At 47.2% G+C, this 23,460-nt stretch overlaps 2 protein-coding genes across 3 annotated transcripts in view; both read right to left on the bottom strand.

Annotated features, from left to right (window-relative positions):
* On the bottom strand, positions 11,185 to 15,978 carry HMGN2 (high mobility group nucleosomal binding domain 2). 2 transcript variants are annotated; one of them, NM_001244114.1, is made up of 7 exons: positions 15,967 to 15,978; positions 14,702 to 14,799; positions 13,673 to 13,717; positions 13,456 to 13,485; positions 13,040 to 13,090; positions 12,509 to 12,604; positions 11,185 to 12,042 (listed from the first exon to the last, which is right to left on the bottom strand). In NM_001244114.1, the coding sequence occupies exons 2-7, from the start codon at positions 14,714 to 14,716 to the stop codon at positions 12,007 to 12,009; spliced, it is 273 nt and encodes a 90-aa protein (NP_001231043.1). In that variant the 5' UTR covers positions 14,717 to 14,799; positions 15,967 to 15,978; the 3' UTR covers positions 11,185 to 12,006. The 2 variants fall into 2 exon arrangements, with proteins under 2 accessions (NP_001231043.1, NP_001231041.1); NM_001244112.1 differs by lacking the exon at positions 15,967 to 15,978 and having other exon boundaries at positions 14,702 to 14,919.
* The window catches only part of DHDDS (dehydrodolichyl diphosphate synthase subunit), a gene marked incomplete at its 5' end in the record, with an annotated part of 31,840 nt that continues 26,370 nt past the window's right edge, over positions 17,991 to 23,460 (bottom strand). The window contains 1 exon segment of the mRNA NM_001244123.1: positions 17,991 to 18,320. Coding sequence (NP_001231052.1) covers positions 18,084 to 18,320 — 237 coding nt within the window. The 3' untranslated portion in view covers positions 17,991 to 18,083.

Genomic DNA, 23,460 nt, shown 5'->3' with positions numbered 1-23,460 from the left:
AATATATGTCATACATTTAGCACAAAGCGATCTTAGTAAGAATAAAAACATTCCTTCCAAAATATACAAAGAGCTCATACAGCTTAATATAAAAAAACAAACAACCCAATCAAAAAATGGGCAGAAGACCTAAACAGATGTTTCTCCAAAGAAGACAAACAGATGGCTAAAGGGCACAATGCAAAGATGTCCAATATCCCTAATTATTAGAGAAATGCAAATCAAAACTATAATGAGGTATGCTTCATACCAGTGAAATCTACAATATTAAATCTACAAAGTCTACAAATAATACATGCTACAGAGGGTGTGGAGAAAAAAGAACCCTCCTACCTTGCTGGTGGGAATATAAATTGGTACAATCAATATGAAAAACTAAAAACAGAGTTACCATATAATCCAGCAGTCCCACTCCTGGGCATATATCCACACAAAACTATAATTCAAAAAGATACATGCACCCTTATGTTCATAGCAGCACTGTTTACAAGGGCCAAGACATTGAGGCAACCTAAATGTCCTTGACAGATGACCGAGAAAAGAAAATGCAGTACATATACACAATGGAATACTACTCAGCCATAAAAAAGAATCAAATAATGCCATCTGCAGCAACATGGATAGAGCTAGAGATTATCATACTAAGCAAAGTAAGTCAGAAAGAGAAAGACAAATACCATATGATATTACTTATATATCACTAAAAAGTGATATAACTCAGCCATTAAAAGGAATGAAATACTAGCATTTTTAGCAACATGGATGGACCTAGAAATTATCATGCTAAGTGAAACCAGCCATACAATGAGACACCAACATCAAATGCTTTCACTGACATGTGGAATCTGAAAAAATGACAGACTGAACTTTTTTGCAGAACAGATGCTGACTCACAGTCATTGAAAAACTTATGGTCTCTGGAGGAGACAGTTTGGGGGGTGGGGGGATGTGCTTGGGTTGTGGGATGGAAATCCTGTGAAATTGGATTGTGATGATCATTGTACAACTACAGATGTGATAAATTCATTTGAGTAATAAAAAATAAAAAAAGTAAAAATTAAAAAATGATATAAATGAACTTATTTACAAAACATAAATAGACTCACAGACATAGAACATAAATTTATGGTTAGTCGGGGGAGAGAGATAAATTACTATACATAAAAGAGGTAAGCAGCAAGGATCTACTGTATAGCACAGGGAACTACACTCAGTATCTTTTTTTCTTCTTCCCTCTCAATATCTTGAAATAACCTATAATGGAAAAGAATATGAAAAGTAACTGAATCATTTTGCTGTACACTTGAAACACGTTTTATTTATTCATATGGTCGCACCCACAGCATATGGATAGTCCCAGACCAGGGATTGTATCCGAGCCCCAGCTGTGACCTACGCTGCCGCTGTAGCGATGACAGATCCTTTAGCCCATTGTGCTGGGCCAGGGATTGAACCTGTGCCTCCACGGCAACCCAAGCCGCTGCAGCCAGATTCTTTTGGTCTTTTTAGGGCCACACCTGCAGCATATGGAAATTCCCAGGCTAGGGGTTGAATTGGAACAGTAGCTGCCGGCCTACACCACAGCCACAGCAACTTGGGATCTGAGTTGCATCTTCGAACTACACCACAGGTCACAGCATCACTGGATCCTTAAGCCACTAAGCAAGGCCACGGATCAAACACTTGTCCTCATGGATACTAGTCAGTTTCATTAATGCCGAGCCACTATGGGAACTCCCTGAAATGAACACATTTTAAACTATATGTCAATAAATAAAACTGCCAATTTTAAAAAAAGAAGAAAAACATTCCAGGAATTAGTCTTTGCTCAGCTACACCTCTAGCCCTGGTGAAAGAGGTAAAAGGGGATGAAGTTTTTTTCTGTTAAACACGGAGGGTGGGAGATGGAGTCCTAAGGGTCAATTTTGTCTGGGAGCAGCAGAGTTACTGGAGTCTGTGTGGGGTGGGGGTACCAGCAGGGAAGCTGGATACCTCCGAAGACAGAAACAGTGGGTGGTGGGTGGGAGTAGGCAGCATGAGGGCTGAGGCGTATCATGGGGGCCAGGCCAGAGGAGGCTGGTATGGATTCCAATCTTCACTCTGTGGTCATCGTGGCCCAGGGAGTGCTCCTGGGGACCCAGAATAGTGCGGAGGTTTCTAATGCAGACTTCAGGCTCAGACCACCCGAGTACAAGTCAGGTTTAGTCACTTGCCAACCACGTGATTTGGGGGAAGTTACTTAACTCTCTATGCCTCAATTCTCCCCTCTGTAAAATGGGAACAATGATGTTACTAGGTTGTTGTGAGAATTATATAATTCAACTAAAGCATTTAGAAGAGTTTCAGGCTTAGAGCGAGGTCTCAGTAAGGGTGCAGAATCACTGATATTTCCTGTCTGCATCACTACGAGTGACAGGTTTTAAAAGCCATCATGGGAGTTCCCACCATGGCTCAGTGGTTAACAAACCTGACTAGCATCCATGAGGACGCAGGTTCAATCCCTGGCCTCGCTCAGTGGGTTAAGGAGCTGGCGTTGTGGTGAGCTGTGGTGTAGTTTGCAGACGCAGCTCAGATCCTGCATTGCTGTGGCTCTGGCGTAGGCTGGTGGCTACAGTTCCGATTCAACCCCTAGCCTGGGAACCTCCATGTGCCAGATGAGGCCCTTAAAAAAAAAAAAAAATCCATCATATTTTGGGGAGTTCTTTGATGGTCTAGTGGACTGCAACCTGAGTTTGATCTGGTCTGCGAACTGAGATCCCACATCACACTGCTGCACACTGTCGCCACAAAAGTCATCTTTCAAACTTGTGACCCAGACTTCTTAAAAGGCGATTTAAGACCCATCCCTCCGGTTCAGTTCTACCCGTGGCCCTGAGAAATGACATAACTTCTGAATAACTGAGAAAAACATTCTCTATGCCCTGCATTTTTGTGGGAAAATAATAAAGGGGACATTTCTGCGTGGTCGGTCAATAATACTTCAACTCTCCTCTTTGGAGCTCGGTCCAGGCTGATAGTTCACATTCACATTTCCAAGCCCAATTCATTCCTTCACACAGCAGGTTAAATGCTATCCGAGCCAGTGTGCAGAACAGAGCCATGGTTGGGGAACAGGGGCTCTGGAGCCAGATGGGCTTGTGCCGGACTCCTGGCTACGCCTCTATAGCACATGTGAACTTGTAAGGCCTCCGCCTCTCCAGGAACCAGTTTCTTCACCTGTAAAATGGAGAAATAGATTCCCACTTCTCACTCCTGTGAGGATAAAATGAAACAATCTATGGAATCAGGGAATAAGAGATCACCTGACAAAAACAAAGGTCTTTCATTATCTCACAGAAGTATCTGGGATTTGGTAGTTCTAAAATGATCTCGGCAGCTCAGTGGTGGCCCAGGCGTTCTGCTGTCATCTGTGTATTGACAACACCTCCAAGATTCATGCCCTCATAAAATACACCCAAGCAGGGAGTAAGAGGGGGCAACAAATTTTTCTCCTCTAGAAAATTGTTCTGAAACTTCAGTAGGCACAAGGATCACCTAAAAGCTTTTAAAATCAGAGTCCTGAGCCCCTTCTCCAACATTTCTCTGTGGGTCTGGGGTAGGACTCCAGAGCTGCACTGCTCAAAGTTGACAAGTATCCTGAGGCATCAGCTCAGAGTTAATGGTGGCTTGGACTGGATGTGTCTCACTTGGGCATTAACCTTGTTCCCGGAGAATGAAGAGGCTGAAGAAAGGATTCCAGCTTTGATACTTTACTCAGGAGGGGCACACCCAGGGTGAGGAGGACGAGGAAGGGAAGAGATAGGATGCATTACACGCTGGCTACTGCTTCCCACCAAGCTGCAGAGACACAGCAGGCCATTCACCAGGTGTATTTACTTGACACAAGAGACTTTTCTGGGAAGGCTGAGAGGAGGAACCGTGGAGGGAGAGAGACGTGGTTGTCAGCCCAGTTCCCTCCCCTTTTATCTCAATGTCTGTCCTGGGGAGCTAAGGTCTCCACAGTTCTGGTAGCCAGGTCTCAGAGCCCAAGAGTGCTTTCATCCAAATCTGAAGTGGAGGGGAGACTTGGTGCTGGTAAGAACCAAATGAGAGCTGAATAGGCAACTGGATGAATCTGAGGGATCTTAAAGAGTCTGTGCCAAAGCAGGTAGGACAATGCAAACTGGCTGGTCCAAAACAGACTCTAAAAACTGAGTCAAAAGGATGCACTGACGGATTGATCATCAATGCATTGATGGACTCGAAGAGAAATTAAGGTTTTGGTGGATGACAGTGCCATTTACTTGGAAAAAGCTTGAGGGAAGGTTACTTTGTTAGGAAAATGGAGAAACCCTTGGCATTGTTAGTGGAATATTACTTAGCCATAAGAAGAGTGAAATAACACAGCAACATGGATGGACCTAGAGATCATCATACTAAGTAAAGTTAGACAGTAACAGACAAACATTTCACTTACATGTGAATCTTAAAAAAAAGATACAGGAGTTCCCGTCGTGGCGCAGTGGTTAACGAATCCGACTAGGAACCATGAGGTTGCGGGTTCGGTCCCTGCCCTTGCTCAGTGGGTTAACGATCTGGCGTTGCCGTGAGCTGTGGTGTAGGTTGCAGATGCGGCTTGGATCCCGTGTTGCTGTGGCTCTGGCGTAGGCCGGTGGCTACAGCTCCGATTCAACCCCTAGCCTGGGAACCTCCATATGCCGCGGGAGCGGCCCAAGAAATAGCAACAATAACAACAACAACAACAACAACAAAGACAAAAAAAAAAAAAAAAATTTGAGCCACTGTCACGTAGGTGGTACTTAAAGTCAGAATACTGGTTGTGGACACCTAAGAAAAGAGAAAGGAGATGAGGCAGAGTTTTTTTGGTTTTGTTTTTTTTTTTGTCTTTTAGGGCCGCACCCGTAGCATATGGAGGTTCCCAGGCTAGGGATCTAATCAGAGCTACAGCTGCCTGCCTACACCACAACCACAGCAACGCCAGATCTGAGCCACGTCTGCAACCTACACCACAGCTCACTGCAACGCCGGATCCTTAACCCACTTAGCAAGGCCAGGGATCAAACCCACAACCTCATGGTTCCTAGTCGGATATGTTTTCACTGCACCATGGGGGGAACTCCAGAACTTTTGACTTTTGTTATTCTGATACTGTTGGGTAATGAAATAAAATAACTGAGTAACTGTAATAGTATTTTTCTTTTTAGGGTCACACCTGCGGCATATGGATGCTTGCAGCTGCTGACCTACACCATAGCCACAGAAACACCAGATCCTTTAACCCAGTGAGCAAGGCCAGGGGTCAAATCTGCATCCTCATGGATACTAGTCAGGTTCTTAACCCACTGATTCACAAAGGGAACTCTTCAATATTCTAATTTTATAATTCAGGATACAAAGAGAACTGGGATTTTCAGTGTTAGAAAAAAAAATACATGTAGATGTAAATAGAAGAGTTAAGAAAAAAACCCTTAAGTCTTGAATTTGAATTGAAAGTTACCAATGTGTTTTATTTTTATCTTTTTAGAGCCTCACCCACTGCATATGGAAGTTCCCAAGCTAGGGGCTGAACTGGAGCTGCAGCTGCTGGCCTACCACAGCAACGCCAGACCCAAGCCACATCTGTGACTTCTGCTGCAGCTTGCAGCAGTGCTGGATCCTTAACCCACTGGGCAAGGCCAGGGGTAGAACCTGCATCCTCATGGATACCAGTCAGATTCTTAACCCGCTGAGCCACAATGGGAACTCCGATGTGTTTTATCTTAACATGTGTTCTACCTTTGCATACCAAAAAGACCTGGAAACAATGACCAACAGAGCAGCAATGGGCATTCCATTCCAGAGCCTAGATATACCACCATTCATCACTGAAAAGAATGAGGGATTTTGTTTTATCCCCACCGACCCCTCTCCTAAAAACAGCTGATTCCAGGTCTGGAGCAGAAAATGGACAAGGTAAGTCTGGAACATCTTAAATAGCAAGTAAGTCACTAAACATCACTATCAAAAGAGTTGCATTGGAGTTCCTGCTGTGGCACAGTGGGTTAAGAACCGGACTGCAGCTGTTTGGGTCACTGTGGAGGTACAGGTTTGATTCCCAGCCTGGCACAGTGTGTTAAGGGCTCAAATTCAATCCCTGGCCCAGGAACTTCCATATCCCATTGGTGAGGCCATTAAAAAATAAGTTGTTGGAGTTCCCGTTGTGGCGCAGTGGTTAGCGAATCCAACTAGGAACTATGAGGTTGCGGGTTCGGTCCCTGCCCTTGCTCAGTGGGTTAACGATCCGGCGTTGCCGTGAGCTGTGGTGTAGGCTGCAGACGCGGCTCGGATCCCGCGTTGCTGTGGCTCTGGCGTAGGCCGGTGGCTACAGCTCCGATTCAACCCCTAGCCTGGGAATCTCCATATGCCGCGGGAGCGGCCCAAGAAATAGCAACAACAACAACAACAACAACAACAAAAAAAAAGTTGTTAGCAAAAGGACTTGGGAGCCAACTTGCAGAGGCCTCCACTGGACAAAATCAAGGACAATATAAGGACCACAATGAACTAAAACACGTAAAATAAGTTTAATTAATTAACCATGATACTAAAAAAATACAAAAAACCTAATGGTTACTTTTGGAGGGTGCTAGTAAACTAACTCCTTTTTAAAACTGATAAGAGATGAACATTTATCTTCTTTTTCCAGTATGAGCTGTAACTCTGGGTAACCAAACAGCAGACAAGTTTTTTGCGGTTTTTTTTTGTTTGTTTCTTTTTGTCTTTTCTAGGGCCCCACCTGCAGCATATGGAGGTTCCCAGGCTAGGGGTCGAATCAGAGCTGTAGCCACTGGCCTATGCCAGAGCCACAGCTACGCCAGATCCGAGCTGCATCTACGGCCTACACCATAGCTCATGGCAATGCCAGATCCTTAACCCACTGAGCGAGGCCAGGGATTGAATCCACAACCTCATGGTTCCTAGTCAGATTCACTAACCACTGAGCCAGGATGGGTTTCTCTTTATAGCAGGATTCAGGTATTATTAGGAGAAGCAACAGTAGAACAAAAATATCACCATTTTGCAACCTTGGATGAATTAATGGGTCTAGGCATTAAGCTTCAATGACTGCAACACATGTCTCCTGGCAAACACCTACAACACTATGTATGAGTTTTTCTTGCCACTAAATCTGAATCCACTCACATCTCTAGATCTACCCTAATTAACAGAAAATACAAAGAACAGAGAAACCTATTAAATGACACCTGAGATAAGAGCAAAATCCAGACTTGGAAAGGGAGGGAGAGGAACCAGTAGGCTCAAAGAGATTTCAAGAGATATGCCAATCAACTGCAATGAGACCCTGTTTGGATTCTCAAAGTTCTTAGAAAAAAAAAAAAAAGACACCTAGATGATTAGAATTTAAATTTGAGAACTTGAGTATTTGATAACATTAAGGAATTAGTGTTTTTGATGTGTAAATGGTACTATGATCATGTACTGTAAAAAGTCCATAGTCTTTGAAGATATATAATGAAATATTACATATGGATAAATTAATGTCAGGCTATGGTAAGAGGAGTTAAGTAGACAGTAGTATTAAGCAAAACAAGACTGGCAACCAGTTAATCATCACTGAAGCTGTGACAGGTACATGGGGGTGTTACTTGAGATGAGATGTGGGTGGGAGATGAAAATGTGAGTCACTGAGAAGGGGATCTCAAAGGGGTCTGAATGGTCACAGAGCAAAGACCAAGACCTTTGGGGGTTTTCTTTTGGCTGTGCCCATGACACGTGGAAGCTCCCAGGCCAAGGATCGAACCTATGCCACAGCAGCAACCAGAGCTGCTGCAGTGACAAAGTCGAATCCTTAACCTGCTGCACCACAAAGCAACTCCTAGACCTTTGGTTTTTCTTTTTAACAATGTCTTAGAAAATAGAAAGCCCAGAAAAAAAGTCTAGAACAGTTTTAAAAGAGGGAATGCTTGGACTCACATCATATACAAGAATTAACTCAGTGTGCTTCAAAGACCTAGTTTTTTTTTGTTTTTGCTTTTTGGTCTTTTCTAGGGCCGCACCCACGGCATATGGAGGTTCCCAGGCTAGGGGTCTAATCGGAGCAACGCCAAACCCAAGCAGTGTCTGCGACCTACACCACAGATCACAGCAACGACGGATCCTTAACCCACTGAGCGAGACCAGGGATCGAACCACAACCTCATGGTTCCTACTTGGATTCGTTAACCACTGAGCCATGAGAACTCCAAAGACCTAATGTTGAAGACTAAAATTATTTAACTCTTAGAAAATATAGGTATAAATCTTTATGACCTCGGATTTGGCAATGGATTTTTTTTGGTCTTTTTTTAGGCCGCATATGGAAGTTCCCAGTCCAGGGGTCGAATGGGAGCTGCAGCTGCTGGCTACAGCCACAGCCACTCCAGATCTGAGGTGCATCTGTGACCTACATCACAGCTCACGGCAATGCCGGATCCTTAACCCACTGAGGGAAGCCAGGAATCACTAGTCAGATTTCCCACAATGGGAATTCCTGGGGTTTCTTTTTGGAATGCTGAAGATATCCTCGAACTAGATAGTGGTGACTGCTGCGCAGCCTTGTGACTCTTCTAAAAACCACTCGACTATACACATTAAAACAGTCAATTTTATGGATGTTATTGCTCAAAAGTGGGGGCTTGTGTCTAGCAGGGTCAAATGTTAGTCAAGTTAGGCAAGGTGAAGCCTGGAGGCCCCACAGGATGAGGGTCTACTCATAGTCCTTCTTTCCCTCTATTCAATTCCAATAATTCTGGCTGAATCCTGTGGTTCCATCCCTCTTCCCACAGTTGGTTTAAGGATGGGCAGGTGACCTACTCCTGCCCAGTTAGATATAAACCACTGAGGTGCTTCCGGTAAAGAATTCATTATACTGAAGGGGAAAAAACCCCAGGTCTTCTGCCTCTGGACAGTGGTGTCAAGTTGAGGTCTGGAGCAGCTGACTTGGAGGGTGAGGTGGTTGGACAACATTCCAAAGGCAGCAGAGCAGCAGTTGGAAAGGGCCACCTAGGTCCTTAGAACCTCCTCTACCTCAGGACTTCTCTTATGCAGACACATCCTGTTTAAGCCAAGGCAGGAGTTCCCACTGTGGCACAACAGGATCACTGCAGTCCAGCACAACAGTGGAGTAATAGATCTGGCGTTGGCACAGCTGCAATGTAGACCTTAACTGTGGCTCAGATCTGATTCCTGGCCTGGGAATTCCATATGCTAGGGGTGGGCCAGAAAAGGAAAACAAAGTCAAAGCAGCCCAAGGCAGGTTATTGGAGACTCTTCCCAAACGGGCTAAGATAGGGGGAAGAGAAAGAAACCACTTTTCTATTTTTTTTTTTTGTCTTTTTGCTATTTCTTTGGGCCGCTCCCTCGGCATATGGAGGTTCCCAGGCTAGGGGTGGAATTGGAGCTGTAGCCGCTGGCCTACGCCAGAGCCACAGTGACTCGGGATCCAAGCAGCATCTGCTACCTACACCACAGCTCACGGCAACGCCAGATCATTAACCCACTGAGCAAGGCCAGGGACCAAACCCGCAACCTCATGGTTCCTAGTCGGATTCGTTAACCACTGTGCCACGACAGGAACTCCCACTTTTTTATTTTCTCACTGTGATTATTTTTAGTTCTGGTCAGGACTGCCACTGATAATACTATGAGGGCTGCCTCCAAGGTCCTTATGGGGTTTCCACATCTGGTTTCTTGACTTTTAAGGCCAGGTACTCTCATAGTCCACAGTCAGTCAAACCAGTATTTTCCAGGAAGGAAAGAGTCCAAGCTTACCCTCCTCACACTAATTTCTAGATAACAGAAAAAGATGGGTACTTCTGAGAACAACTTCAGCAAGTCACTTCATATTTGAGTCTGTTTCCGTAAAATAGGGGTTAACACCTACCCAGGATTGCCCCAGAGAGTAAAGGAGAGCATGTCACCAAACTCCTAGCGCCATCCACGGCTCGACATGTGTCAACAACCTGAATTCTAACAAATACTGATAAAGTAACTCCAACTGGGGTTTTCTCAAATCCTGCAACTCTTGTGCAAGTCAACAAGCTGCCACACCCCTACTTGTGACAGCTGTAATGGGCTCACTCTGGAAGCTGACACCATCCTTGAATAAAATTAACAACCTACAGCCAAGAACTGTTTTGGCACTAGCGGAGGCAAATGCTGGGGAGAATGCCCAAGTGCGCAAACTTTATCCAAAAAGTGTCCCCTGGCAGAAGTCAAAGTTGGTAACTACTTCTGACTATGAAGTTGAGGACTGAGATGTACACATACCCACTTCTCTTTAGATGTCCACATAACCTTGAACCAATTTCTTCATCTGAGCCGTTTCCTCATCTCTAACACTTGCATTACACAATTGTCTCAAAACTGATGATCAGAGAGAATACACAGAAAACTTGTCAACAAAGAACTGATATGAAAGCTACCTTTTGACTAAAGGGATAAACAAAGCAATGAAAGGTGTTTTTAATAGTCTCCAATTTACTTTATTCCCCTCAAACAGAGGTGACCCATGAAAGCAAATTCAAATTACAAGTATCAACTTATTACAGATTCTATTTCCTAACAGCTAACTTTTTACTATTTCCCTAGAGGAAAAGGTTTCTTTTGCATAGTCTCCTAACTAAAGCAAAAGTCCCCACTAACATTTTTATTTTTGGAGCTAGTACAAGAATTTAAACAATTCACAGAAGACTTGCAGGTCTGCTTAAGAGCAGGGTGCCATCTGCCTTATACATCTGATGGCCAAATGTGGACACAGAATCCCTCTCTCCTCACTAAAGGGGTTATACAGCTATTAATGCATCTATTAATTTCCTTATTTTACAGAAATCTTAAATGTGAATGAAATGGAAAGGCTCTTTTATTATCAGCTACCAGGCCGAAATCTCAGACCTACCAAATTTATCTGCTTTTAAAAACACACTTCAGGCAGTGTTGCATGACCAAATACAGAAACCACTTCTCTGCTCCCAGCCTCTCATCAGTCCACTCCTGCGATCTTTCCCAACTCCACGTAACACTGTGTTCTGCAGATGGACTGTAAAGACTGACTGTCCATGGAACCTCTACACCAGAATGCATCCTGCCCCAAGAGACCTGGAGAAATCAGGTTCCCATACTCCTGGGAAAAGATTAGAGGCAGCATTCCAAGCCAAACTGTATCCAGCTTTATTAAAGATACTTTTCATAAACAATCATGGTATTTCAGGCAGGACATGGGCAGACAATCGTTAACAGTATACAACAACTTTCAAACTCCCTTTTTCAATGGACTACCAAAATCAGAAAGCCACTATAAAACCCATGAAGTCTTCATGTGATGCTCTGAACAGGGAAAGTTTAGAGTGAGGGTTGACATTTCACATTTAGCATGTTGTTTAACAACTTTTCACAAGCCGACCCTGACTTTCAGGAAATGGAAATGAAAATGGCAGAATTATCAATTTGAAGATCCACAATCTAAAAAAGGAACCACTGCTCTTTTGAGAGATGCCATCTTAATGGTGACACCGGAAGGTCCAAATTGCCTGACAATTCTGATAACCAATTTTGTGGGATCAGGTCCCAGTAGGTCTCTCTGGGATTAAGGGAGTCAAGTCTATGCTCAAGGTGGAGAGGGAGAAGAGGGCATAAAAAACTAATTTTAGTTTTCCACACCACAAGGCATTTGTGCCAAGATGGCTAATGTGTGTCAACATCAAGGAATCCCTCCTTCCTGGGAACCAAGAAGTCTCAAAACTAGATGGGAAAGGTGTTTTTTCCCCATGTCAATCCAGCTTCAGAGACATTCTATTAGTGACATGTGCCCTTTCCCCAAAGCAACAATGAAGTGTTCTGTGTGCTAACAACATAGCTTAAAAAAAAAAAAGTAAAACAAAATTCTGCATTTTTATAAAACTTGATAAAAAATAGTATTTCAAACTGTACAGTCACCAGAAGTACACAGTTATCAAAAATGCACACACTTCACTTGGCATCTCCAGCACCTTCAGCTTTCTGTGCCTAAAAGAAAAACAGACAGATTAATACAAGATGAAGATTTAGAAAGCATCTCTGTCCATATTTCATTTATAGCATTACTTTGCTCCCATGTCAAAGTTTAGGTTTTAGGTACTTTGACAGTGAAACTCAGTAATTCTTTTGAAAACGTCCTGGTAGGTCATTTTGCCAAGTCACTTCCCCTCTGCACCTCACTGTAAAATTCAGAAGAGGACACACCAGCATTACAAGATCTTAGGTTATCCCAGCTTGAAAACTATGGTGTACATAGCCTGAGTGTGATACTTAAGGACAGGACAAGGAATCTGTACCACAACTCCCTTTATCAGATGGCAGAGACTTAAAGAGGCTCAGGACTAAAAGACACACTTGGAGTGATACAGATGCAAGAAAAAAGCAATAAAAGATTCCGTGATCAGTAACGGATTGATTGAACAGATGTAACAAAAAGTGCAAACAGCTGCTGTACCTGGTCTGTTTTGGCATCTCCATTTTCTGCAGGGTTATTCCCATCCTTGCCAGCATCGGCTTTCCCCTTTTTCCCTTTGGGTACCTTCTCTCCCTTCTACAAAGAGGGTAGGGGAGAGGGAAAAAAAAAAAAAAAAAAAAAAAAACTTTATTTCATATAACCAGAATATAGTTTGCAAAGCTCTGCACAAGGTAGGACTGTTTATCAAAGGTTAAGACACCATACATCCTGCCCCACTGACAAGCCAAATTCTCTATAATCTGCTGTGGTCTTCAATATACAAAAACTTTTATCTGAGTATAAATAATATAGAACAAGACATCTTAAAAACTTGGGTGTTTAATACCCAAATGCAATGCAGAGTTTTCTGTAAATTGACATCAGAGTTCTTGGTTAAGAAGCAGTCCTATTTGTCATAGTGTTTCAAGCAATGAAGCTGTTATACACCAAGTCTCCCTGTCAGCAACACGGGAAACCGCTCAGGCTTTCACATAACTTCTAGAGGCATGTTCGTCTCACCATCCTGCTCACCTTTGCAGGGGCCTTTTTAGGCTTGGGCTCTGGCTTTGGAGGAGCAGGTTTCTTTTATTTGGGGGAGAGAAGGAAAGCACAGAACATTAGTACAGTGGACCAAAAAAACCCAACCCACAACCAAACCACAGTACCACTGGCACAGAAGTTCTCCTACTTTGTAAAGTTTGTGGCAGGCTTTCCATTAGAACTTCCTATCTTCAGAAACCCATTCAAGTAACACTTGGTAGTGTCCCATTTTGGCTACAGCCATCACAATTTCAGAACCAGCAAATTCCAAATGGGCAAGAGTCCACAGCAGAGTAAGTCATTCAATACCAGCCACTGACCATAATTCTTGGGAAGCAAAGGGAATTGTTTTCAATGCTTTTTAGTTTCAGGGAATAGTATGAAAAGTTAAAAGTAGACACACTTACAGCAGATAACCTCGCAGATCTTCTCTGTGGCTATTTAAAAAAACAAATAAGTAAAGTTACACACAGGACAGGTGAGCCACTTAAAATCTTTGGGGCCAATGTGTTCAAGACTATAGGAAGTATAGACAGCTTACTCAGGCAAGACTAAGGACACGGTTAATTACTGCCAAAGGAGCCCAAGGCTTTTTGACCCAAAAGAAGTGAAAGTAAGACTTACTTCGTCCTTCACCTTGGCTTTATCCCCTTTAGCATCCCCTTCAGCCTATAAAAAACAAAACCGAAGAAAGTTGCAGCTTCTGAAGCAATTCTTAACGGTTCACTAAGCTTAGCAAAGTCCTAAGGGGAGAAAAAAGAAATCGAAGAGAATCTGGTACACAGTATTTCTAGGACATACAAATGGGGTTTGTAGCATCCCCAGCTCCTATGCAAATCCCTGAAGTGCTCAGAAAGCTCCAGGGGTGCTCTTATGCGTCTGCTTCACGCCGGATCTGGCCCAAAGCACGCAGGGACGCTGGGTGTCCGAAACCCAGCGGCCCCGGGAAGCCCGCGCAAAGCTGGAGCAAGGCGCGCAAAGCGCAGCCCGCGCCGCCGCGCCAGGCAGAAGCAACAGCTGCAGAAGGAGCTAACAAACCCCTCGGAGGCGGGGCTGGAGAGCCGTTGCCATGGCAGCCGTCGAGGGCGGGAGACGGAGGCGCACGCAGCCGGGGGAACTCGTGGGCGGCAGCGGCGCGCACCAGCGCGAGTCTCGTGCGCTGGGTCCGTGGGCGGCGCGCGAGTGGAGGAGGGGCCAACCCGAGAAGTCCCGCCCTCAGGGGGAGGGCCCCGCCCCCTCACGGCGGCAGTTTTTTGGCGGCAGCGCGTTCCCCCGCCCGCCAACCCCGAACGCCGCCTTCCCGCCCTTTCGGGTTTGAATTGCCCGCCCGCGGGGAGGGGAGGGGGCCTGGGGATGGGGGGGAGGGGGCGCGAGGCGGGCACGTCGAGCCCAGGGGAGCGGGATAAACAGCCGCCAACATGGCTCCTCCCGCCGCGGCCGCCGCTCCTCCAATATGGCCTCTGGCGCCCGCGGGCAGCCGAGCCGCGCAGGGTTACCCCGGGGCCGCCTGACACCGCCTCGAGCCACCGCGCCGGGCAGCCGAGCCTGCTTCAGCTCGGCGCCGATTCTCGCGCCCCAAAGCCGAGGAAGCGGCGGCGGCAGCATTGGTGATCACGGCGGCGGCCCAGAGCCTGGGGCCCTCGCGCCACGTACCTTTCTCTTGGGCATGGTGACGGCGGCGGGACGTAGGCGCTGGACACGGGGATGCAGTGGCGCGCGAGCTTTGGTCGGTCCAGGGGTCGCTCTCGCCTCTTCTTCACACTGCTCGGGCTCCGGGGGGTTTATAAAGTTTTTATAGCGCTGGGAGCCCCGGACCGGTTAGAACCGGATTTCACCTCCCGCCGCCGCTCATTGGCCCAGCTGGGGTCACGTGGGCGGGGTTTAAACTCACCTCCTCTGGAGGGAGTGAGGAGGGGGGTATGGGGGGGAGGGCGCGCGAGACGGCGGCGCGCCTAGGGGTGGGGGCGCAGTGGGGGAGGCGCACATCGAAGGCTATAGTTGAGAGGGGGCTGCGAGTCGGCGGGCTGTGGGTTTCGGCTCCCGCCAAGAGCTGGCTTTTGCAAACTACCAAGTTCCTTCCACCTTATGCAACCGAGCTATCCACTTCTCCAAGCCGTGCGACACTTAGGGCGCATCTCAGCCGCTTTCCTTCCTGTTCCCGCTGGGGGCCCCAGAAGAAAGGTTTGCTCAGCCTGGCCGCAATGTCCTTTGCCGGAGGCGGGAAGAAGCGCGCGGCTTCGAGGCACTGGTTGCAGTTCCCAGGGCCAAGGCTGACGCCGAAGTGGGAAAAGAGTGGAGAAGCCAGCTTGGCGCAGCTGGACGTGCATCCTTCCAAACCTCCACTCGGAGGAAGCTTTTCATGCACCTCACCTGGAAAGCGGTCCACTCGAGGTGGGTAGGGGTTCGAGGGGGGCACTTTACAAGCAGAGGTACATTTCGGGTGCAGTGGGGCAGGTAGGAGCTGTCCTTTCAGCACCCGTTGCTCAGCTGCCTCCCCAAGTATCAACGAAGCCCCCCAAAGCTTGTCGAGTGCCTCCCTTAGGTCCTTGTATTCCCACATCTCAGAACCCCGCCACAGAATGACGGAGAGTGGCCGCCAAGAAGGCTTACTAGCACTCCCCTCCCCCTAAGCTCCTCCCGCTTCGGAGACATCAAGCTCAGCTGCCCCCACCCGACGCGGTCACCAAGCCTGGGCGCTGCAAACGCAGCTGGCGAAATCCCTCCTTCCACACTGGCAGACTGGCTTCCTTTCACTTGCGCGAGGAAAAGGACAGTGGAGGAACGCGTCCGGGGGATTAGGAAACAAGTAGAGGAACAGGTGTTGAGATGGCAAAAGGGCTTTTCCAGTGGCTCCCCCTCCTCCGCCCCCAAAGCTAGGGATCTTGGAAGTAGCCAAGTGCACCTTGAGGGAGGTAGACAATTGCTGCAGCAAAACACAGTCTACTCTTGTACTGTTCGCAAACAAGTTTTACATCTAAGAATTTTTAAAATTCTGTTTGACACCCAAGAGAATACAATACGATAAATATCCTCAAGTTGGGGCTTGGCTCACAGGTGGGAGGACATTTAAATAGGTCCCACCTAGTTTCTTGAGGCAAGAGTTGAGCTGGTTTGTACAAATCACACCAGTAGAAAGCACCCACAAGGAGTTCATGTCAACTATTTGCAGTCGCTGTGCCTGTACAGCAGTGGTCCTCAGCCTCTTCTCCTCCCCACCCCTTCAGTGCCTCCTGAGGCAGCCCCTCCTCACCACACCCCACTGTGTACCTTTCCCAGAACACAGGACCTCAGGCCAAAGAGATACCAGCCTGATTAATCACTTCTGCTGTACCCCAATCTACACTGGAGAAAGTCAGACCCAGAAAGGAGACAGGACTCAACAATCATGCTCACAGGGCAGATTCCGTTTGCTGCCTCCAGCCCCTCTTTCCCGCCTTAATTGTAGGGCTCTGCATAACAGCCACATAATTCATGCCTCCCTAATTAAGGCTGTCAACAGCCCCATTGTAAAACTGGAAAATGTACAGCACCTGCTCTCTGGGAACCCTGTGCCAGGGATTGGTAGTGGGGAGTGCCAGGTGTGTGTGGGGGACTTGCCAAAGGGTACATTGATTGGCTTCTCAATCGCAGTGTCTGGCATTATGCTTGATTCTGGGAGCAGGGATGATGGCCAAGGAGTCTCTTGTGCCAGGTATCCAGGCATAGGAAGGGGAGGAGCAGACTGGAGTATAGTCAAGTTAGGGGTTTTAAAGAGTCTGCTCTTAGTACTGCTTGCAAGGCCCCACCTCACCCCTAGAGGGGGGTGCTGGGGAATCGGTTTGCAGAGAGTAAAATGTGAAGACTAAACAGAGTAGCTCTTGGGTGGTATTACCAGCTGGTGCTTGCTGCTCTGGGGCACCTGAAGCATAGAGTTGCTCAGGCCGACAGCTCTTCAAAGGCACTAATCCTCTCAGCAGCTCCTCAGTGAGGCCTGGGAGGGAGAGGTAAGGGAAAGGACACAGCCTTTCACTTGGCCCTCTTCTCCCTGCTGGGCAGCCTTGGCCTCACAAGCTGAGACTGCCATGCTGAAAATATATTGTCTCATGGGCCTACTTAGGGGCCCAGGTCAAACACGGACAGAAGCCTCAAAGAGTAAGGAGGTGGGAAGCAGAGTTGAGATGCAGAGGGCAGGAGGCAGTCAGTTGGGAGAAGTGCTTGTTTCTGTGCTCTTGGTCTTGACGTGTTCCAGGGAAGGAGGCCTGTGCTGGGTTAGATTCGCCAGGGCCTAAAGGCCCTTCTGTTACCCTGTAGCCATGGAGGGGGCCAGTCTCACTGGGGAGTGGAGCCTGGCCCCATGCCCCGCAAGAGGAGGAGAAAAGCTTGTGTGGGCTGAGTCGACAATAGGTAATTGGATTGTAATCACCCGCCTGGCTTCCGAGCGCCATTGGGGGCGCTGAGCCTTTCAGTGAGCAATCAGCACTGCGTGGTGGGAGGGGGTAGAGAGTCAATAGCAAATCCCAGGTGGAGAGCCAAGGGGGAGGAGCAGCAGATGGGCAAATTTTCTTTCTGTCTCTCCACTTCCTTGCCTAAATAACGCTGGCTGCCTATTAGCTATTTACCAGCAGATTCAAGGTGGAGCCACATCTTTTGTGAAGACTAAGATGGATGGGTAAAGGACCAGGGTTTGGGGGAGACCTCTTTCCTTGAAGGATTGCTGGTGGAAAAAGAAAGTACAGTGAGAAGCACAGGTAGAGGTGGCAAAAGTGGAAGAAGCAGGCAGCAGAAGGGCTATGGCCCCCTACTCACCAAACCTACTGGTGAACAGAGCTGGGTTTAGCGTACTTGTGGGAGACTCTCACCCTCAACCTTCCCCAAGGGCACTGTCCCAGGCAGCCCCAAGGTATGTATCTATGGCACGCAGACCTGGCCTCTAGGGCTCCCTGGCCAAGCAAAGGAAACACAATTCATCTTCAGGAGGGAGGTGCCTTTCACCAAGAAAGGGGAGTGGGGCCCTGGAGGCAGAGGGCAGGGCGAAGTGGCAGGAGGCCAGCCTCACTCAGGCTGATGCGGTGCCCAGACGTGCCAGCCAGTCAGCCCGCTTGAGTTCCAAGGCCTGCAGGAAGACTTGGACTCGCTCTTCCCTTCTGGCTAGGAGTTTGTGCAAGCGTGTCCGTCGGAGCTGGGTGTCTCCACTGGCCTGGAGCCCCTCTTGCAGCAGCTGCTCTGTCACTGCAGCCTGGTCTCTCTCCAGCTGCTGCCTCTTCCGCTCCTCTGCATACATGTCTCGGGCCTTCTGCTAGAGAAAAGTGGGGATTGGGGTGGGGAGATCATTTTTAGGTGTGGGTGGAATTGGGATAGAAGAGGTAGGGGGTGGGGCACAGGAGAGGCCAAGGTAAGTGGAACATGGGGAGTCTGTACCAGAGTTGGAAAGGTTTAGGAGGTGATGGGCAGTGCTCATGTTGTATAGGCAGGGCAGTGGCAGTTCTGGGTCCATCTTGGCTTGTTTTGGGTGGAAGCATCTATATTTCTTTTTTTGTTGTTTTTTTAGGGCCACACCCATGGCATATGGAAGTTCCCAGGCTAGTGGTTGAATAGTAGCTGTAGCTGATGGCCTAGGCCACAGCCAGAGCAATGCCAGATCTGAGCCACGTCTGCCACCTACACCACAGCTCACGGCAACACCGGGTCCTTAAACCACTGAGTGGGTCCAGGGCTTGAACCCACATCCTCATGGATACTAGTCGGGTTCATTACTGCTGAGCCACAATGGGAACTCCAAGCATCTATGATTCTTGAAATTCTTCTCAGGTTTGCACTTGGAAGGGAACCAATGTGGGTCTGACTTCTGGTTTCCCCACCACCTAGCTTTGTGGCTTTGGGCAAATCCTCTCCTAACCTCATTTCTTCATTTGTAAAGTGGGGGTTGTGCCTACCTTGAAGAGTGGTTTTAAGGATTAGAGGTAATATATGCAAAACTCCTCTAGCATATTAGCAGGCTGTCAAAGAAAAACAGCGATCTTACAAGTTATTACCTGCCTATTCTCTGATGCAAGGAAGGTCCTATTCCTGCCTGGGGCACACCCATTGGTTCATTTCCTTTGGTTTCCCAGGTTACTCGAAGGGTGCCATCTTCCCAACTCCCTAAGTTATTTTTTAGAGTTTGGCTCCAGAACTGCTTTCCACATGGAGACCAGCCTGACTCGCCCAGAAAATGACCCTCCTGTGAACATTCTGAGAAGCAGATTCAGCTTTTCTTAAGCCATTCACTGCATTCTGCCTCTAGGATAGGCATTAGTGTCCACAGTCCACTCTTTCTGTTAGAAAATGAGCCCCTGAAGGCTCAGTAGAGGCCTCAGGCTCCTGAAACCTGTTCTGACATCTGGCAGGTGATTATACTACTTGGCAGCACTTATCATACCTTGTGTGTGTCTCTAGACAAACCATAAATTCCTAGAGGACAGAGACTGTGGCCTTTCCTCTCTGGCACGTGGAGCACCCTGTGCATGTGAAATACTCAATCTACTGACCATATGATCCCAGGAGGAGAAGGAGGATGCTCCTGGCACAGGAGGGGAACATCCCTCTGGAGCAGAACCAAGGCTTGGCCGTGCCTCACCGATGCTCTCTGCTCCTGCCACTCTAACAGGCTAGAGAATTTCTGCACCAGAGTTCTCCTGCCAGACCTATTCCATGTGTGAGAAGCTCCTGCTTTGCTGCCAACTTGGCATCCTATACCCTTGATGACCCTTAGGACATTCTACCTCGCACTGTGGTATCTGGGTACCTGTTTGTGTCCTCCTCAGCATGAAAACACCTGGATTGCTCTGTTTTCATCCTTTAAAGAATACCTTTCACGTACACAAGCACTTCATCTGTGTCTCACTTTGATCCTCACAATAGGGCTAGGGAGGTACTTTCTATCTGCTGGAGATGACATGGAGGTTCAGAATAGGGAAGTGATTTGCTAAGGTCTCTCAGCAATAAAGATTCACTGCAAGAATAAAGATGACAAACGAAAAATCTGGAAAATCCCCCCCCACTCCTAGGTTTTTGACTGATCTGAAGCATTCAAGGGTACCCTTCTGCTATGATAATAAGCCCACATGCAGAGCTACGAAGACTAAAACAAGCTTGAGACGTTCCTTCTAAGGGTCTACATCTCACTGGAAGGGCTTTTTTCCTGGCCTCGGTCAGGAAGAACCCTGGGTCCTATATACAGGACTTTATTTGGGGTATGGAAATGCACAGGGTATAGTCACTGCAATCCATGTGCTTAGAGGCTGAGTAGGACACAGATATGTACACAAATACCATAATACAAGGTAGAATGTGGTCATCAGGGAGGGAAGGGAACGGGCCATGCAATTCAGAAGAGAGAAACTGGTTGATGGAGGTCAAGTGGCAGTGAAATCTCATGAATAGGCAGAATTTGAGCTGAGCTTTAACCAATAGGGAATATTCAGATAAAGGTGGAGTATATAGGGGAAGGAGACTATCAGGCAGGGGAATAATGAGCAAAGACTCTTGTGATGCTATTTACAATAGACAAGACGTGGAAGCAACCTAAATGTCCATCAACAGAAGAAGGGATAAAGAAGATGTGGAATATATATACAATGGAATATTACTCAGCCATAAAAAAGAATAATTAATAATGTTGTAGCAACACGGATGGACCCAGAAACATACTAAATGAAGTTAGATAGTGAAAGACAAGTATCATATGATAGCACTAATATGTGGAATCTAAAAAAAAAAAAAAAGATGCAAATGAACTTATTTGCAGAACAGAAACAGACTCACAGACTTTAGAAAACTTATGGATGGTTACCAAAGGGGACAGGTGGTGGGGGTGGGAAGGAGAGACTAGGAGTTTGAGATCAGCATATGCACACTGAGGTATATGGAATGACTGGCCAACAGGGACCTGCTGTATAGCACAGACAACTCTACCCAATACTCTGTGGTAATCCATGTGGGAAAAGAATCTGAAAGAGAATGGCTATGTGTATACATATGACTGAATTACTTTGTTGTACAGAAGAAATTATCACAACCTTGTAAATCAACTATACTTCAATAAAACTTAAAAACAAACAAAAAAGACTCATGAAACTGAAGAGTGATTTGGCTAGTGTGAGTCTGCCTGGAACCGCGGGGTGTGAGAAGTTCCTGTCCAAAGAACTCCCTCACTTTCTTTTTTCCTTTTTGGCCACCCTGCGGCAGATCAGATCCGAGCAAGTTGCGACCTAAGCTGCAGCTGCTTCAACACCAGATCCTTAACCCACTGTGCTCAGCCGAGGATCGAACCTTCATCCCAGTGCTCCCAAGGCACCGCTGATCCCATTGTGCCACAGTGGGAACTCCTCCCCCACTTTCTTAAGCCTATTTCTTCATTTGCGAAATGGGGATGACAGTATCCATCTCACTGGGTGGTTTGAGGAAAAATGAGATAATGTATACCCAACCTGGTGCCTGGCTAGTAAGGCAGTAAGCTATTCTGTCACCACTGCTTGTGGCTAGGGCTAAGCAGGCTAAGTTCTGGCTGAACAGAAAGGATAAAGGCCTCCAGCCACAGAGGGAGGAAGTGAGGAGATGGTTAAAATTGCTCCATGAGGCTCAGGCTTTTTTGAAATGGCACTCTAGACTGAGTGCCAGGCAGGGAGGCTGCATCCAGGCAAAGCTTGGCCCCTATTTGCCAGGAATCAGAGATTCACTGTTAGGAAGACAGAGTCAGGAGAGCTCATAAAGACCAGTGGCTCTAGCCTCTTCATTGTGCAGACAAGGACACCAAGGCTGAGGCAGGCAGGGACTTGGCCCAGGTCACACAGTGGGTTGAAGTTCCCTTGGTTTCTCCACTAAGGAGGCTTCTTTGAAAGATCTGTGGGAAATGTTCTGTGCCTCTGAATAAGCTGTGCTTATTCCCACAGTCAGTGGCCTGCATCTGAACACCTCTGTAAAACCTCCTTGTGGTTCTGCATCGACCTCCCCATCATCGTAAAGGTGTTCTAGGAGTTCCCGTCGTGGCGCAGTGGTTAACGAATCCGACTAGGAACTATGAGGTTGCGGGTTCGGTCCCTGCCCTTGCTCAGTGGGTTAATGATCCGGCGTTGCCGTGAGCTGTGATGTAGGTTGCAGACGCGGCTCGGATCCCACGTTGCTGTGGCTCTGGCGTAGGCCGGTGGCTACAGCTCCGATTCAACCCCTAGCCTGGGAACCTCCATATGCCGTGGGAGCAGCCCAAGAAATAGCAACAACAACAAAAAAGACAAAAAGACAAAAAAAAAAAAAAAAAAGGTGTTCTAAGTTCTTCTCAGGTACTCAGCCTCTGAAAACCTAGGCTAATGGAAGTCCTAGTGGTCAATTTCTCTCTTCGTGACCACACTGTCTACTCTCCCTGTATAATGACCAAGCAGGGGTAAGGGTGTTAATAATTACCTTAGACACTTCTTGTACAGACTCTCTCAGTCTTGGTGTAAGGGCTCCATGGAGCTCATTTTGAGAAATGGGGCCCTAACCTATTAATATAAACCTCTCCTGGGCATTCGGGCTTTCTGTTCTTGTTCTCTCCTTAGCAGAATTAGGGAACAAGATGTAACAGCCCCTCCAGTACATAAATCCTTGGGTCCTCTGACCTCACTGGGGCATGGACAGAGGATGCAAGTCTTGGGCTTCTAAACGTTCGCTAATAACAAGTCTGCCCATAAGTCTCCATCTGCTGCCATCAATATGCCCAGGTAGGAGTATGGGGATGCATTTCTGAGGGTTGTTTGAGACAGAATACCTCCTGCTGGGAGCATGATGTTCCGATAAGCACCCAGAGTCCCCCTGCCAGGGGAACTGTACTGGGGATGGGATGAGCGGGGTGTCTGTGGTTTTCCTGGAGACAGGTGAAGTCGGGTGAACAGCCCAGAGACACACATGGTGAATGATATCGGCCACCATTCTCTGAAAATGAACTCAGCACTGTACTCGGAGCTTTCAGTGAATTAGTTTACTGAACCCTTATCACCAACTTGTGAGACGGGTATTATTATTATCATTACTCCTCTCATTTTACAGATGAGAAAAATGATCCTCTGAAGGGTTAAGTAACTGCCCAGTCAGCCACATAGCTAGTAGGCAGCGCCATGATTCAAAGTCAGGCTATCTGAGACAATAGCTAAAGTTCTTAACTTCTGCTGAGGAGAAGAGAGTGACCACCTAAAGATCACTAGAGAGAGTTTTGGTTGATTGACCTAGCCTGGTGATTGATTTAGCCTGGTGTTTAATCTCCAACAAACGCATCAAAGCAAGGGTAGTGGGAACAGGTATCTTCTCCCTCTACATCATTACAGATTAGGTGGACCAAACACTTATCCCTCATCTCTGTCCATGACCCCTCATGGACCTACCATCCCTGCAGTCTGTAACTGAGGATCGGTGGCTCCATA

This window comes from Sus scrofa, chromosome 6, assembly GCF_000003025.6.
Source record: "Sus scrofa isolate TJ Tabasco breed Duroc chromosome 6, Sscrofa11.1, whole genome shotgun sequence".
Classification (NCBI taxonomy): domain Eukaryota; kingdom Metazoa; phylum Chordata; class Mammalia; order Artiodactyla; family Suidae; genus Sus; species Sus scrofa.
The sequence above is the reverse complement of the archived record's forward strand: the minus strand, read 5'-3'. Positions and strand labels throughout refer to the sequence as shown.

Coding starts and splice junctions, on each gene's coding strand:
- HMGN2 (NM_001244114.1), bottom strand. Junction 13,486..13,672: donor AAGCCAAGGTGAAGGACGAA/GTAAGTCTTACT, acceptor TTTTTTAAATAG/CCACAGAGAAGATCTGCGAG. Junction 13,091..13,455: donor GATCTGCGAGGTTATCTGCT/GTAAGTGTGTCT, acceptor CCCAAATAAAAG/AAACCTGCTCCTCCAAAGCC.